General features: G+C 33.0%; 4 protein-coding genes across 10 annotated transcripts in view; 2 read left to right on the top strand and 2 right to left on the bottom strand.

Annotated features, from left to right (window-relative positions):
* LOC123670978 (lysine-specific demethylase 3A-like) overlaps positions 1-2,863 on the top strand; it is a 132,149-nt gene extending 129,286 nt beyond the window's left edge. For all 7 annotated transcript variants that reach the window (XM_045604590.1, XM_045604591.1, XM_045604589.1 and 4 more), the window contains one exon: positions 18-2,863. In XM_045604590.1, coding sequence (XP_045460546.1) covers positions 18-1,184 — 1,167 coding nt within the window. In that variant the 3' untranslated portion in view covers positions 1,185-2,863. The remainder of the gene's footprint in view (positions 1-17) is intronic.
* A 3,367-nt stretch (positions 2,864-6,230) lies between these two features.
* Positions 6,231-11,794, bottom strand: LOC123681387 (ATPase H(+)-transporting accessory protein 2). Its single transcript, XM_045619770.1, has 5 exons — positions 11,634-11,794; positions 11,214-11,578; positions 10,898-11,026; positions 10,394-10,645; positions 6,231-6,773 (listed from the first exon to the last, which is right to left on the bottom strand). Exons 1-5 carry the CDS (start codon positions 11,674-11,676, stop codon positions 6,585-6,587), a joined length of 978 nt encoding a protein of 325 aa, XP_045475726.1. The 5' UTR covers positions 11,677-11,794; the 3' UTR covers positions 6,231-6,584.
* A 1,205-nt stretch (positions 11,795-12,999) lies between these two features.
* On the bottom strand, positions 13,000-13,852 carry LOC123681403 (NADH dehydrogenase [ubiquinone] 1 beta subcomplex subunit 8, mitochondrial). Its single transcript, XM_045619771.1, has one exon. The coding sequence runs from the start codon at positions 13,690-13,692 to the stop codon at positions 13,171-13,173; it is 522 nt and encodes a 173-aa protein (XP_045475727.1). The 5' UTR covers positions 13,693-13,852; the 3' UTR covers positions 13,000-13,170.
* An 85-nt stretch (positions 13,853-13,937) lies between these two features.
* LOC123681421 (28S ribosomal protein S24, mitochondrial) lies at positions 13,938-14,678 on the top strand. Its single transcript, XM_045619772.1, has 3 exons — positions 13,938-14,065; positions 14,125-14,308; positions 14,360-14,678. The coding sequence occupies exons 1-3, from the start codon at positions 14,036-14,038 to the stop codon at positions 14,647-14,649; spliced, it is 504 nt and encodes a 167-aa protein (XP_045475728.1). The 5' UTR covers positions 13,938-14,035; the 3' UTR covers positions 14,650-14,678.
* Positions 14,679-14,958: the final 280 nt, after the last annotated feature.

A 14,958-nucleotide genomic window follows, 5' to 3' on the forward strand; every position in this document is an offset into this window, starting at 1 on the left:
TATTTTTTTTTTTTCAGGATCAGTGGAAGCGAGGTCAACCTGTGATAGTTTCTGATGTGGACAGGCTTCTCAAAAAGGATCTTTGGAATCCAGAATCTTTTGCCAGAGATTTTGGGGAAGACAAAAATGATCTTATCAACTGTATGACCGGCAACTTGGTACCTAATCAACCGATGAAAAAGTTCTGGGAAGGTTTCGATCACTTTGAAAAACGATTGAAGGACGATCGAGGCAACCACATGCTCCTGAAATTGAAAGACTGGCCGCCAGGTGAAGATTTTGCGGAAATGTTACCAACGCGATACCAGGATCTTATGGAGGTGTTACCTTTGGGGGAATACACACACAGAAACGGCAGACTGAACTTGGCCAGTCGATTGCCCGATTGTTTCGTCCGACCAGATCTGGGACCAAAAATGTACAACGCTTATGGTTCCGCGCTGCACCCGTCCAAGGGCACAACCAACCTACACTTGGACATATCGGATGCAGTGAACGTGATGGTTTATGTAGGGATTCCCAAAGATGGCGACAGTGACGAACATATAAAAGAAGCGTTCAGAGCGATTGATGAAGCCGGGTGCGACATTCTGACTCGAAGGCGAGTGAGAGATAAGGGTGAACTTCCTGGCGCCTTGTGGCACATCTACAACGCAAAAGACGCGGATAAAATTCGAGATCTACTCAACAAAGTGGTTATGGAGAAAGGGGGCAGACTCGAACCAAATCACGACCCAATACACGACCAAAGCTGTTATTTAGACGGTCCATTGCGCGAACGCCTATACAAGGAGTACGGCGTCGAAGGCTATGCAATAGTTCAGTGTTTAGGAGATGCGGTGTTCATACCGGCAGGTGCGCCTCACCAGGTCCGGAATCTCCACAATTGCATCAAGGTGGCGGAGGATTTTGTCTCTCCAGAGAATGTGTCGCATTGTTTCCATTTGACGCAAGAGTTCAGGGACCTGTCCGACACACATTCGAATCACGAAGACAAATTGCAGATTAAGAACATCATTTATCACGCCGTCAAAGATTCATTATCGACATTGAATTCGATACTTAACCAACATGTAGTTAAATTCGAATCAGAAAATTCCGAATCTAACGGTAACTGCGGGGGTAGTGGTGTTGAAACCCAGAAGAAAGATCTTTCAGCAGATTCTGCTGAAACAGATGTCTAATTTTGTGATATTGGTCTAATTCTACATTTTCGAAGTAGGAAATTTTCATATCTGAGACTGAAGTAAATGTTTGCAAGCAACATTATTTTTAGTAGATTATGACGTAGTTTTCAATGTTTTAAGTTTATTTTCTTTCTCGAGATGAGGAGATAACGAAGTTGTTATAAGTTAACGTTATGTTTTGCTAGTTATTTGAAGATGTTAATAAATTTTTATTCCGAATATGTGACATTTATTGCTGAAGAATTCAAACATTTTGTTTTCTTGAAATAAATTTTCATTTTTAAAATTCGTGTTCTCCATTAAATACCATTATATTTCACACATTATTGCAATGTGTATTTCTTAAAAGGCAGATTAATTAATTTCATCAATTTTTGATTCTTCCATACATTGGTTCTACATTTTTTTACTACTTCAGAAAGAATGTTCTCTACAAAGGGCTTTCTTCATGAATTTGTAGATGACCGAATTTTTGACTGCGCTTAAAATAAACAAATTTTGTAAATTACTGTGTGATACTAAGATTGTCTTTAATATTCAGTGCGTTGTCAGTTTTGTCATGGAACCAACAGAGGTCCCTAAATTTCTATGTAGTCTGTTGTAATATGTACATACATGTACATTGTGACTAATTAGTTGGATGAAATGCTGAATATGCACGGTTTATCTTCCTGTTTGTAGAGACCTGTGACTTCCTAAGTCGCTAGTCATAATTTAGTACACCACATACACTTATATCGACTTATGTGGTGTCTGAAGGCCCATTATTGCTCTAAGAGTTCTTTATGGTCGTATTTTGTTTTCTGAAAAATTGTAGCTTTCAGCTACCCTGTGGTATTCATTTCATAAACTTCAACCATAGTTTTGTTGAACTTCTTGGACAAATTGTTTAATGTGAAATACTGTAACTTCAGAAATTACAAATTTGAATGTAGAGAAAATGTTCCATTTGGACATACAAAATGAAAAATCATAAGTGACAAAAAAATTAGAATGATGGCACTCATTTATCTCTCTTCAAAATAAGAAACCAAAGATAAGCAGAATACAAATTGAAGTTACACATTATTTTTTTTATAACCAAAATGAATGTACTCTGTTCAAAAAAAAGTTGTATATATTCTGCTATTTTTGAAATGCTTTTCATTTATATTTGCTCCTGTGTGGAATTATCAATTTTTTTCTTTGAATTTATGAATAATAATGTTGGTTTTTATTTGACAAAAGATAAATTTCCTGGATATATTGTGAATAATTTGACGCTATTTTGTTGAAGTGCCAATCATGATTACCTTAGGCCACCAGAAGCAACCATATTCAATTGTTTCAAAAAGATATGACAATGGTTGTTTCTAGAAATAACAAATGATCTCGATTTTTTTCACAACGATAACTGATTTCTTCCCACTTTCTTAACAAAAAAAAAGAGTGATTTGGAAATTTTGTAAAATAGAGATTCGGTTTTAAGTTCTTAATGAACATGTCATATATGTATATTGTTTCAATGATTGTGAGGACATAATTTATTTGCTTCTACAGTGATTCATTGTACAGTAGCATAGTATTTTTGTACAGTAATGATTGTATGTTTTCTGTACCTTTGTAGGTACAGTATGATTTTTGTACTATGTATATTATGTAAGATCCTAGATTTGAATAAGAAATTCTCTATTATGTTCTGTTGTCTTTTTTCAGTAATCCCTTTTTTTCCCAAATTCACAGAATTCTATATCAACTGAAGGAATTAAAAAAATATCAATTAGTCAAAACCAACCAGTAGCATTTCTTTCTATATTTATTCTGAATTTGTTTGATGATCAATATTATAAGAAACATTAACCCTCCCTACAATTTTCAATCAGGTTTTTGTTGACATTTTTTTCACGCATTTTGGATGCTTTAAAAATCAAATAAACTAAAGAGCTTCTATCATGATATATTGTTCAAAAATCGATTAATAAAACACATTCCAATTAATTTTTTAGATTGAAAATCGAACAAAATTTGAAATATATCTTAAAAATGAAGATTTGACAAATGAAAATAAACCTCTTGGACAAAATTCAATTTGGAGTTTGCATGGAATTCAAAATCTAATGTAAACTACATATATGAATGAAATTTTTTTCCAAAATAGGATGATCATGATATTGATCCTGCTGTTAAGAGAGAAAAGGTTTCAAACTGAAAAAAATTAAATCATTTCATATATTGTTATAATGATTATTATTCTTTGAATTGGGGTCGTTGTGGCTCGGTAAGCCTTCCGGGAACTGCGACCATGTAGATCTTTTGTTCTTTATCCTACTAATTCATGGAAACCCAAGGAGGTCGTCAATGGCGTTGATAAATCTGACAACCTCTTTTGGGGCCTCGGCTGTAACCTCTCGGGTATCCAGGACCGGCTTCCCCATATGAATGGTTCTTAGGCCAGCTAACTCTGTACACTTGCATACCATGTGTTCAGCTGTTTCTGCTTCTGATCCACAGAGCCTGCAAATCTCATCTGCTGACTTTTCCATACGGTGCTCTGTCAGGAGTCCCACCATCACCCGAAGCTCGGCTCGTGACAGCTTCAAGAGCTTTCTGGCGTAGGTAGGTGAAATCATCACGAATTTCTTGGCCAGAGTAATTCCAGGAGTGTTTGTCCAGTGGGTTATCCTGTTATTCAACTCCCATTGCTGGACCCCTGCCTTATATTGGTCTTTTGCTAGACCACAGAAAGGCTCAAGTCCAGCAGGTGTTAACCTTGATGCACTTTTTGCAAGTTCATCGACTTTTTTAAATATCTGAAGTGGTATTGTAGATATTAATAATAAATGATTTATTTTTGAAAAATTTACCACCCTGTATCTCAAAAGGTAAGACGTTTAGGACATATGCTCATATGTAGTTTTTTTCTTCAAATTGACCCAAAAATCACTTCCATAAATATTGACATTCAATTAGGAAATACCCTGTATATGTAATATAATCAAAAAGCTGTTCTTTAAGATACTGCAAGGACTATAAGAAAATTCCTAGGAGGCTATGGACAGGTGCAAGGATCGGCGAGATCGCGAGCAAAAGGAGCAGAAGCTCGACGAGGACCAGAGGTACCACAACGACCAAGCTCTATCCATTTGATATTTTAAATATCCGGGATTGAAGAAATGTTTCCTTCTGACACTATAATATGTTCTACAAAGCATTATTGATTTAATTGTCTTTTTAAAAGCGGAGGAAGTTTTGAACCGAAACATCTGCCCAAAAGATAAATCTGGCAACAATCGCTTCCCCGGTGAAATAGACCAGATTCCAGTCGGTCAGTACAAACAGTGGACTAGCGTATGTTGGTGCCACTTTAAATAATAATAAAGGTCTATATTTGTAAGCAAAGAGGTCTCTTTTGATACGTCTTTGATTGCAACCAATGGGCTCCGATGAGAAGTCAAATGAAACAGCGCTGAATTCAAGGAATGTTTCTTAAACATTGATTTTTAATCTATAATAATTCTAAAATCTGTGAAAGGTATATTTCGAGAAATAAAAAATACACTGGACTGTGAAAGTGGCATTTATAAAAAAAATAATTCCAATTGGTATACTAGCAGCATTGGTCGCTTGGTATTTTTTAGATTCAATCGAGCTTTTTCGTCTTATTGTAAAATCACTCTTCAGCCTATGGTTGCTATGAGATACTGAGCGGCTATCCTATATTGATAAAATATTTGAATAGGAACATAAATCGGCACGTATCTCGCAGATAAGTTGCGATTAATTGTCTATCAAGGAACTAGGGAACGAAATAAAATTGTTCTTACCTCCTTGACTTTCAACAATAACATAACCTAAGCGCATGCCAAATCCACGGTTCGAATTGAACTATCGCTGCGATTGGTCAAAACTGTCAAAAGACTCGATCTTGCTCTCTGGAAAATCAGATGCTTGTAACTCGAAGAGTTCTGGATTCAAAAAACTGATATTCTTTCTTATATCAATGGAATAACTCACCATAAAACCTTCATTACTGTGATTAATGTTTATGCTACAATAAACTACATTATTATTATTAAATTTAAATACTTTTGTCCTAGAGAACTCATAAAGGTTTACTGATTAACTTCAAGAGATACAGAATTTACAGATTACAAGAGGAAAACTTGAACTAAGGCACTGCCCAGAAATCTCTACCAATCAGGGAGACTATATTATATAATCATGTTTATAAATTATCATAAATAATAAGTAGAGAAGTTTGATTGTTTCGATCTTTACTTGGCAAATGTTTTTTTATTCATGAAGTAGAAATTTACTGGTCCTTATGAAGTAGAGGTGAAACCATTGGCAGGCACAGAAATAAAATAATTTCAAGGATTACTCATTGAACAGTCGGACAAATGGAGGAATTTTTAAATTCAAAGCGCACCATATTAACAAACAAGTTATCAAAATAAGAACGTTTTTCAAGACTTTATGTGCATTTATAGAATATTTCAAAGGTTAATTGGCGGAATGCTATTGTTTATTTTTTGAAGTTTATATTCAATTTTCAAAAGAAAACTCACACATCGATACTGAATCGATAAATGGAATTTATTCAACCCGTAGTTCAGGAGTTACTAATGAAGTTGATTGGCGTTGCGATTGTATTGATAAAAAGGTTTTTAAAACTCTTAATTCCTTTTTTTTATCAAAAAGTCCTTGAACTTACAGTTTCGTAGTTGAAGCTTTTGAATATTCTTCTTTCAATAAAATTATCGTACAAGTGATTACGATTTTACCTTTTGTAAAGTGTAGTGTAGCATTTCCATATTTGAAGCAAAAGACTTAGGTTCGAATCCACAGTAATCCTTATTTTTAATTCAATAAACCACTCTTTTTATTGATGATTTAAGATGTTATGAGAACATAATAAATTATAGTGTAAAATTTGCAGGGTTTTCTCAATGGCAGTTAATGATGACACCTAATATAACTGAGAGCCCTGAAGATAAATTCACCTACACAGTAAATCCAATTTTTTGGCATTTATCATCGTTCAAATTATTGAAAAGATATATGTAGTTATAAATTACATATGTATTGTTCCAACATTTTACATTCATATACACATTTACACTAAACATTAAACAAATTAAACAACATTGTAAGGTAAAATTTAAAGAAAATTAATGGTGAACTATTATACAGTATAAATACAAAAACCTGTGGATGTTTCATAATTATCCATTGGAGTGTTTAAGAAAAATCTATATTTTATAATGACGCTATTCATAAAAGATGGTTGAAAAATATTCACATCGAGTCTAGAGGCGAAATGCTTTAATAATGATATTTTTCTGCATTTCAAAGACAGAACATCAAGAAAAACCTTGATACATATTAACTTTGAGAATCTAAATATTCAATACTATTTTAGTTATCTTTTTTCATTCTAGGATTAGTCATGCGATAAATAATCGAATCTCTTCCAGGATCCATATTACCAATAACGAGTGCAATAGCAAGTAAGGAAAACCCTAAAACTACGCAGAGCCATAAAACGATGTTGAAAATCACAGGGTAGTCTTCTGAATAATCTGAAGCAAGGTTTAGATCACGTTCCTGTAATACAAAATAAATATTTTATCTTCTCATTCACTGAATCTCTGTAATAGAGAAAGAGTGATATAGTTTATTTATGAATCCTGGTAAATTTTACCTATTTGAGACTATTGAGTATCAATATAGTCAAGCAAAAGAATTTGGTGCATTATATTTTTCTATAGATGCCTAGAATATTGGTTCATTGATGAATTACTTTGGGTTCTTCGTTTTTTCATTTCAAATGTTGCACATATTTATTTTTCATTTATGTCACATTCCTAGAGTGTAAAAATCTTAGGATTATATACGCTGTTTATCTTAGCAGTGCAATGTCATCGACACCAGTATGCGGAGTTTTTCTTAGTTTAATATAAATAACATCATCATAAGCAAAGTCAAAATATTCCCGCACTTTGAATTTTGTTTTCGATTTCAAAAAGTTGTGTAATTTGTATGATGTTGCATAATATCGTATCATTTACCTAATATGTCTCAAGTGTTCACTGATTAGATTTTGATTAAGATATTTTTTTTTCCTTTTCTTCCCTAAGGTGACGCTATACAAAGAATTGACCATCATCGGTATAATTTTAAAATTTTCTTTAGTTCTGCATAGAATCCCTGGAGTGTGTACTGATTCGATTTTGTTTCAGACTTTTTGAGATATTTCACCTGTTGCTTTGGTGTTCTGCTTAACCAGAGTTCTGTAAGGTGGTGCTCTTCAGAATTGTTCGAATTCCCGCTATCTGTCTGGCGCGTTCTATACTCAAAGTTCACGAGAGTCGAGAATCGCGAAAAATGTCAAATATAAACGCCGTATGCGCCATCTGAAACAGACGCGATGTCTCGAAATCAAGTAGGTATAAATCTGAAAAATCTCCCGTTTCGTCTGAAAATTTTACAGGTAGTAGTAGACACACCAAGGTTTTTATGCATCTTAGTTCTTTCAAAAGCGATTCAAAAAAGTAATTTAGCTGATTTTCATTAATCTCGAAACGTTATTGACGACGTGAGCGCCATAAGAAACGATGCGGAAATGAAGCAAAAAGGGGCCGATACTATTACAATCCAAGAAGGCCACTCCTTCAAAAGTTGCCACTTTAATCTTAAGGTTTTTCAAGAGTAAGTGAGCACACCAGTGTTTTAGACAGCTTATATCAATTGACAAACCAATTTTGAAAGAATGAAATCAAAATGTCAAATCTGAATTGCAACTAAGATGCATAGAATACCTGGTGTGTTTACTGATTCGATATTGTTTCAGACTTTTCGAGAGACCCACCTGTTGCTTTGGTGGTGTGCTTCACCAGAGTGCTGTAAGGTGGCGCTCTTTAAAATTTTTCGAATTCCCGTATCTGCCTGGTGCCGTTTAAAAAGGAAATACTGATTTTAGACACTGCAAACATTCACAATAAATTACAATTCAGTTCATATCGAATTTGTACTCAAATGAATGGAATATAATGACAGACCATCATAGAATATAAAATATTATTGTTCTATACTCAAAGTTCACGACAAGAGCGTAGAAATAGGGGGATACTGGGGGTAATTACACGGTGATCCTAAATTGGGGATACAAATGAAAATGACAGATTTCCGGATCATTTTAAGAAAAAAAGTCCTATAACATGAGTCCCCATACATTTTGTTTTGAGATACATGTGTTGAAGTTCAAGTTATTTTCTCGTATAACCTTCCCTTCACAAGATATTCAATATGAATTGGCCATAGATATTCCAGTTTAAAGTTTCCACTATGTGATATGCTAATTTTGAATGCAAATCTACAGGGTGATATATTTTCTGGAAGGATGCCTGCTTCCTTCCTCCAAATCTATATTTTGGTGAATGGCTGTTAGTTTAGAAAAATATAGAAAAAAAACTCTGGTCCTGTACTACACTTTTTGGTTTGTTATAGTTTTGTCGTATCTGCTATCGATGTCGAGAAAAATCTCTAGTAACCCTCAGGAAAATCCAAATTATTTTTAAGATCCAGCTAGTAAGCTCTAATGAATGCATTAATTATAAGTTTTGGTATTTATTTACCTAATCTGTAGCGAAGATTAATAAGTATTTGATAAACTGTACGACACACTAGAAACAACCTGTATATTGAAAGCAAAGCCTTTGTGGGCTCATATTCATGAAACTTTTTTTTCTCAAAATTATCCAAGTAATTTCTCATTTTCCTTCGTAACTCTTATTTGAGAACAACCGAATTAGTAACAACAAAAATTATTTCGAGTAATTTGGTTCAAACTTCATTATCAAACTTCTTTTTTTAACATTACAGATATGAATAAAAGTTGTCGTCAAAAATTTTTTTTTCGATTATCCCTCCCCAAGAAAAAAAGATCTACGCCCTTGGTTCACAAGAGTCGAGAATTGAGAGAAATGTCAAATGTAAACGATGTATGCGCCATCTGAAAAGCCCGCGATCCCTCGAAATCAAGTAGGTAAAAATCTCCCGTTTTGTCTGAAAGTTTTACAGGTATAAGTAGACACACCAGGTATTCTATGCATCTTAATTGCAACTAAGATGTCTAAAAACATGGTGAATGCACTCGTCAATTTTTGAATGTAATGACATTCGACCAAATTGAAAATATTAGTTTTATTTCGTGGCGGCGCCGCAATGTTATACCTTTCATTTCGATCTTTTTCCTTTGATTTTTACAGGATACATCAATCAAAATCCGATCCTAACCAATCAGAAGCTTAAACTAATATTCTCAAAATTGGCAAAACAAAAGCTAATTAGTCCATACACCAGGTTTTTAGACATCTTAATTGCAACCAGAACAACATATCGGTAAAATAGTTAATTGATGGCACATCAAATATCCCCAGATTTTTTAATGCTTTAAAGAGTAACAAGAAGTATTTGGTTAGTACCAAAATCTCACGAAATGTGACGTCATTTCATATTTATAAGGTATGGTTCGTATATCGCCGAGAATTTCAGAACGGTTACTAGCGGTTTTCAATATTTAAGGTAACCTTCTTCGTATATACGGACCGCCTGACAATTGTCATTGGCCAACAAAATTTTTCTTTGACAGAATTTTGAAGGTTATAAATGGTTAATCTCTTGTAATTCGTAAACAACTAAGTCCTCAATTGCTCTGAAGGGTATTTGTTTCATTATTAAAATAATAAAATTTTGAGTGTCGGATGCCATGGCAAATATTCATAAACAATTACCACGCACAGGTAATTTTTTTAGCAATAAATTATTACCTCTGTGGTAATCATGTTTATTAATGTTACTATATTGAATCATGAATAAACTTTACTATTATTATTAATAATCTGGAAATTAAAATGACAAATTACAAGATAAATAGGAGGGGTTACCGAACATCACCAGAATAAAAGTGGGGTTACTTTGGGGACAGATAATTCACCGAAGTTTGAGGAGATAGTCACCGCTTTTGTAGGAATTTGACATATATGGACCACCTACTTACTAACCATAGTAACTATTTTAAATTGTAAATTTAGTTATCTCAGCAAAGAGAGTTTATCAACATGTTGGAGTATTATTGTTGAAAAAGATTATGTTGAATGGAGAAGATTATTTCATTGTCCCAGTAAAATTAATATATTGATAACATTTAAAAATGACCAACTTACATTATCAGTAGCTAGAATACTTCTGGTTCTTCTGGTATGGCTGACATCACTAGTGATGACGGAGAAGAGCACAGCTCCATTATATGCTTGCCTGAACGCGTCATTCAATCTTAAAAGTGCTTCATTAAGCAGATGTTTAGCTTCTTTTACTTCGGTTGAATTTTCCCCATACAAATCCACAACAGGATGCAGACTTGATAATTTGAACCAGAAGAGATCTGGTATGCCATCAGATTTGATATTGCTAGGAACCTAAAGTAACATTAAAACCTTATGTTGAAAAGCATAATGATTCAATCTGGCTTCAATATTACATGATAAAATTTAGTTTCAAAAGAACAAATAAATTTCCCTGTGCTCATTGCAAAGTAAAAGCTATAGGGTTTTAGGTGAATGTGTCCATTGATCTGAGGGATACTAACACATCTATCATATCCATGTAGTATTTTATTATTGAAAGTAAATAAAATATGTTCCACCAATATTAAAGAAATCTATAGTTACCTTTTCTGCAATAGCATTCAATAAGTCGATATCTTTCAAAAACTCCCTATTCTCTGCTTCATTTTTCAAATAGGTATTTTTCTTTGGTTTCTCAATTTTAATATCCTTGAATAAGTTGCTGTCTTGTTGCTATAATGAACATTCAGATATCAATTATCTTAATATGTAAACTCACATTTCAAAAAGTCATAGTCTGGATGGTCATATGACTACTTTAATAATATCAGTCACATGACTATACCAGTAACCAAAATTCCTTTACAATGATGTATCAAATAAATATTCAGACGATAAATTATCCAAGATTGTGACTTACATCTTCAAGGTTGTTAGCTAGATCAACATGAATAATCTGGGTTTTAGCTTCGGGATACCTTAAGTTAATACCATCTTTGAGAGTGTAAAAGATAGAATCGTCTTCAGTATCGGTTTTCAAAGGGAAATGATGCCCTTTAGGTTGATCGATTGTAGGCAAACCCTCTACGACTACAGTAGCAATCCCTTCTGCTAAATTGAAAGGATCATTTATGTATAATCCTTTCCAATTTGAAAACTGTGAATTTGAGAAGCCCAATGTAGCGAAGAAAACTTCTTTTATAGTACTTTCTTTTAAATGATCATGCCCTTTGAATGATACACTTTTTGGGTAATTTAAAACAGAAAATTCTCCATTTGAGTTCACTGAAAACATTTTATATTTTATTACTTTGGTGACCATTTGGTATTCCGAACTTACCTCCTATTAATATTGCTACTAAGAATATTGAATGTATGAACATTTTGTATGAATTTAAGAGTAGTCAAATTTTCACATCTACCTACATCAATATCATATGACTAGTGGTCACAGATTGTTGTGATAGAACATAGAGAATAAAAATCAGGTCAAGGTGCAGAGGCAGGACATGGACATGAGAGATCTTTAACTTTTTGCTTTGTCAGTTTTTTTTTATCGTGGATTATACCTACTAGTTTCGATGTGGAAAAAAAGGGAGAAAACTGACATGAAGTCAGAAGCATTTGAGCGTCCGTCACATATGCATAGATAAGTAGATAATATGCCAATGGCTCCCTCGAAGACCACCTGTGACATGGCACCTATTATAGGTGCCTATAAAGTCTACATAGGCGTACTCGAAAGCTCCTTACTTCATTTCAATGCTTCCCTAAATTTTTCAACTAATTTTATTTTTAGCCCTTTTATTCATAAGTCAATTACATCTTTCAAGAAAATGGTGGCTTGTGTAATATATCATTGAATCTTGACAATCATATTTTCCTCTTAGAACAGCTTTGGCTACTAAATTAACTCAGATAACTTGAACAAAACTGGGTTTATGCCGAGGCACCCTGATTACCTAATGTTCCACATTTATAAAATAAGTTTTATACCCGTTTTAGTTGACCTTAGTCAGGATTCAGTATCCAAACAAATAAAATTTCATTCAGTTAAGAAGGGTGTCCGTGAAGAAGTCGGCTGTTTTGAAAAATGAGAGAATTTATAGAAAGATTCCATAATCAATTTAAGAGTTCAATAGAAAAAAAATTACAACATTTCCAACGAGTTTAGCAGATCATCGTCATTAGGTACAGGAAGCCGAAAACGCTAGGCCTCAGTGGTATTCGAATCACAGCCTACAAGTCTTTGTTCGAATACTCAATCCAATTAGAAGTGCGCCTAGATGTATAATACAAAAAAGAACTCATAAATCTTATTCATTAGTTTTTTTCCATATTTTGGCAATTGAAGTCATTTTATGATACTTGTTGCATTCATAAAAAATTATTGGAATATTTTACTGTTTTTATTCTAATATAATTTCATAGTGAATCTAAAAGCCCTTTCTTATTCATGATTGAAGAAGATTTTAAATACATGATAATTTGAACTCATTATAAACTGTATACTTTTGGATAACTATTCAATTCTTCTGAAATTGATTGCTTTTATTTTTTAAATTGATAATATTCAAATTAAATTTCAAGTAATTCGAACAATACTGTTTACATGATTTTTCACTTTAAATCTCCAGGATCTGAAATGGGATATAAAAAAATATGGCAAGGGCTAGGTAAAGAAAAATCTCAAATAAAAAACTTAATGAACACAAAAATATCTTTTTTACAAATCGAAAAATTGTAGAGCTTTTTACCTTTTTAATTTCAAATTTTCATTTCAAGGCAGCTAATGCTTCGTAGGATTTTATTATTTTCAACATATTTATGTCAAGAGATAGTATTATGCAACAATTAATCTTGCTCTACAAAGTAATTCAATCAAAAGTATAATGTTTCTTTCCTTCTTCAGGATATTGTTTGGGTACTAATGGTTGGAAAGTTTTGAAATGTTCTGCAATCCAAATTATTCCAAAGAAAAATGATAATGCACCAATCAATTGGAGAAACTGTTCTTTACAAGACGAGAGATGTCTAGCATTCACATCATATCGATCTTCCCTTATTAAATCAAATTGAACATGCATGGGCTCATTGAAGTTCCTTTTTAATTCAGGGAAATCCCAGGGATAATTGGGGTCTTTGAAGTCTCCGGACTCAGCTTTGAATCTAGGATAATCTCCATAACCTGTTCCATCATCACGGTATGCGGCATATTCTGACGGATGCACATTATATCTTTTAGCAGCAGCTAATCTCTCAGCTTCTGTTTTGGGATAAGGTCCAGGTTTGAAATCTTTATTCCAGTGTTGTCTTACTGAAGATAAAATTACTTTGGAATTAGCCAGAGACAATTTTGACAGAGGATTAATCATTTTAGCCAGATGAAGAGGCGCCATTTTTATGAACAAGTCAAATGTTATTTTTATATTATTATTTTTCGTTTGGAAGATATTTGGATCGACACTTTTTGAGAAATAACTTATCTTATATCCTCCTTATGTCATCAAACATATGACAAATGTCATGTGTCATGTCTAAATTCTAGAACTCGATCACAGATCAGAATTTTGCCATCAAATCACCATCAAGTCAGAATATAGAATATTCTATGCTCTGAGGTTCGAAGTAATAGAACATAGAATATACCCTATTATTTATAATTGGAAAAATATTCAAAATAGTCTGAAAAAAAACAATTGTGATTTCAGTACTTGCAATATCATTCATTATTATTAAATCATGGCGTTGTGTCCACACTTAACGAAATTTGTGAGAATGTTGTCTATATGCTATTCAACTAAAATAAAATAAGTCGATTGAATTTGTAGGTTTCTGAAAGATTGAGAGTTTGCTCATTAGCCAACAGATTTATACACACTTCTTCAACTTTTCAAAAAAATCAATCGGGACGTTACAAGAAAACACTCAAAGGAGATTTCCCTTTAACATATGAAATGGCAAATCCTCCCCATGCTATAGCTCACAGAAAGTCGTGGAATTCATGGAATACAAGTGTGTTCAATACCAAATTTGTATGAATTTATATTAATGTTTTCTTTGCAGCTAATTTGGATGGAGGTTTAAGAGCATCTGAAACAGCAGTTGAAGATGTATTTATAAGAAAATTTATGGTCGGTACATGGCATGCATTATTTGTTAGCGAAATTATAATAAAAAGACAGCACAATATCATTAGGATTGCCGGAATAATAAGAAGAAGTATTAATGCAAGAAAGATGTATTTTTTGATAGGGTATACAGAGGAATTATTGAGCTTTTGGCTTCAATGTCCAGTTAAATTAGAATTACAAACTGTACAAGATAAGAAAGATGTTATATTCAAGTATATTTAATTCTCTTAATAAATAGTAGTGCATTTTTATTTATTTCTTAATTATGAATTATAATCCACATTTCTTGTTTGTTCTGTTTTTAATAACAAACAATGTTGATCATTGATAGATGGAATTTGATATTCATATTGATTTGATTAGGTGCCATGTGTTTTACTCTAATCTGTTCGGATCACTTTGCTTTATCTGTGATGTTCTGCAAGGCATGAAATTGTCATTCTACAATCACCGGTAAAAAATAAAAGATTTTGTTGAAGTTCCTTGACCAAGCATTTTCCTAATTTTTCATCCACTTTAATTGTTTCTATG

This window comes from Harmonia axyridis, chromosome 1 (genome assembly GCF_914767665.1).
Source record: "Harmonia axyridis chromosome 1, icHarAxyr1.1, whole genome shotgun sequence".
Taxonomy (NCBI): Eukaryota; Metazoa; Arthropoda; class Insecta; order Coleoptera; family Coccinellidae; genus Harmonia; species Harmonia axyridis.

What these genes read in the sequence shown, in the direction of transcription:
- LOC123681387 (XM_045619770.1), bottom strand. Translation starts at nt 11,676, where the DNA reads ATGTTCATACATTCAATATTCTTAGTAGCAATATTAATAGGAG. An exon ending in AGTAGCAATATTAATAGGAG is followed by an intron (nt 11,579 to 11,633) that starts GTAAGTTCGGAA and finishes AAATGTTTTCAG; the next exon opens with TGAACTCAAATGGAGAATTT. An exon ending in TGAATGCTATTGCAGAAAAG is followed by an intron (nt 10,646 to 10,897) that starts GTAACTATAGAT and finishes ATGTTACTTTAG; the next exon opens with GTTCCTAGCAATATCAAATC.
- LOC123681403 (XM_045619771.1), bottom strand. Translation starts at nt 13,692, where the DNA reads ATGGCGCCTCTTCATCTGGCTAAAATGATTAATCCTCTGTCAAAATTG.
- LOC123681421 (XM_045619772.1), top strand. Translation starts at nt 14,036, where the DNA reads ATGGCGTTGTGTCCACACTTAACGAAATTT. An exon ending in GTCCACACTTAACGAAATTT is followed by an intron (nt 14,066 to 14,124) that starts GTGAGAATGTTG and finishes TTGAATTTGTAG; the next exon opens with GTTTCTGAAAGATTGAGAGT. An exon ending in GTGGAATTCATGGAATACAA is followed by an intron (nt 14,309 to 14,359) that starts GTGTGTTCAATA and finishes TTTTCTTTGCAG; the next exon opens with CTAATTTGGATGGAGGTTTA.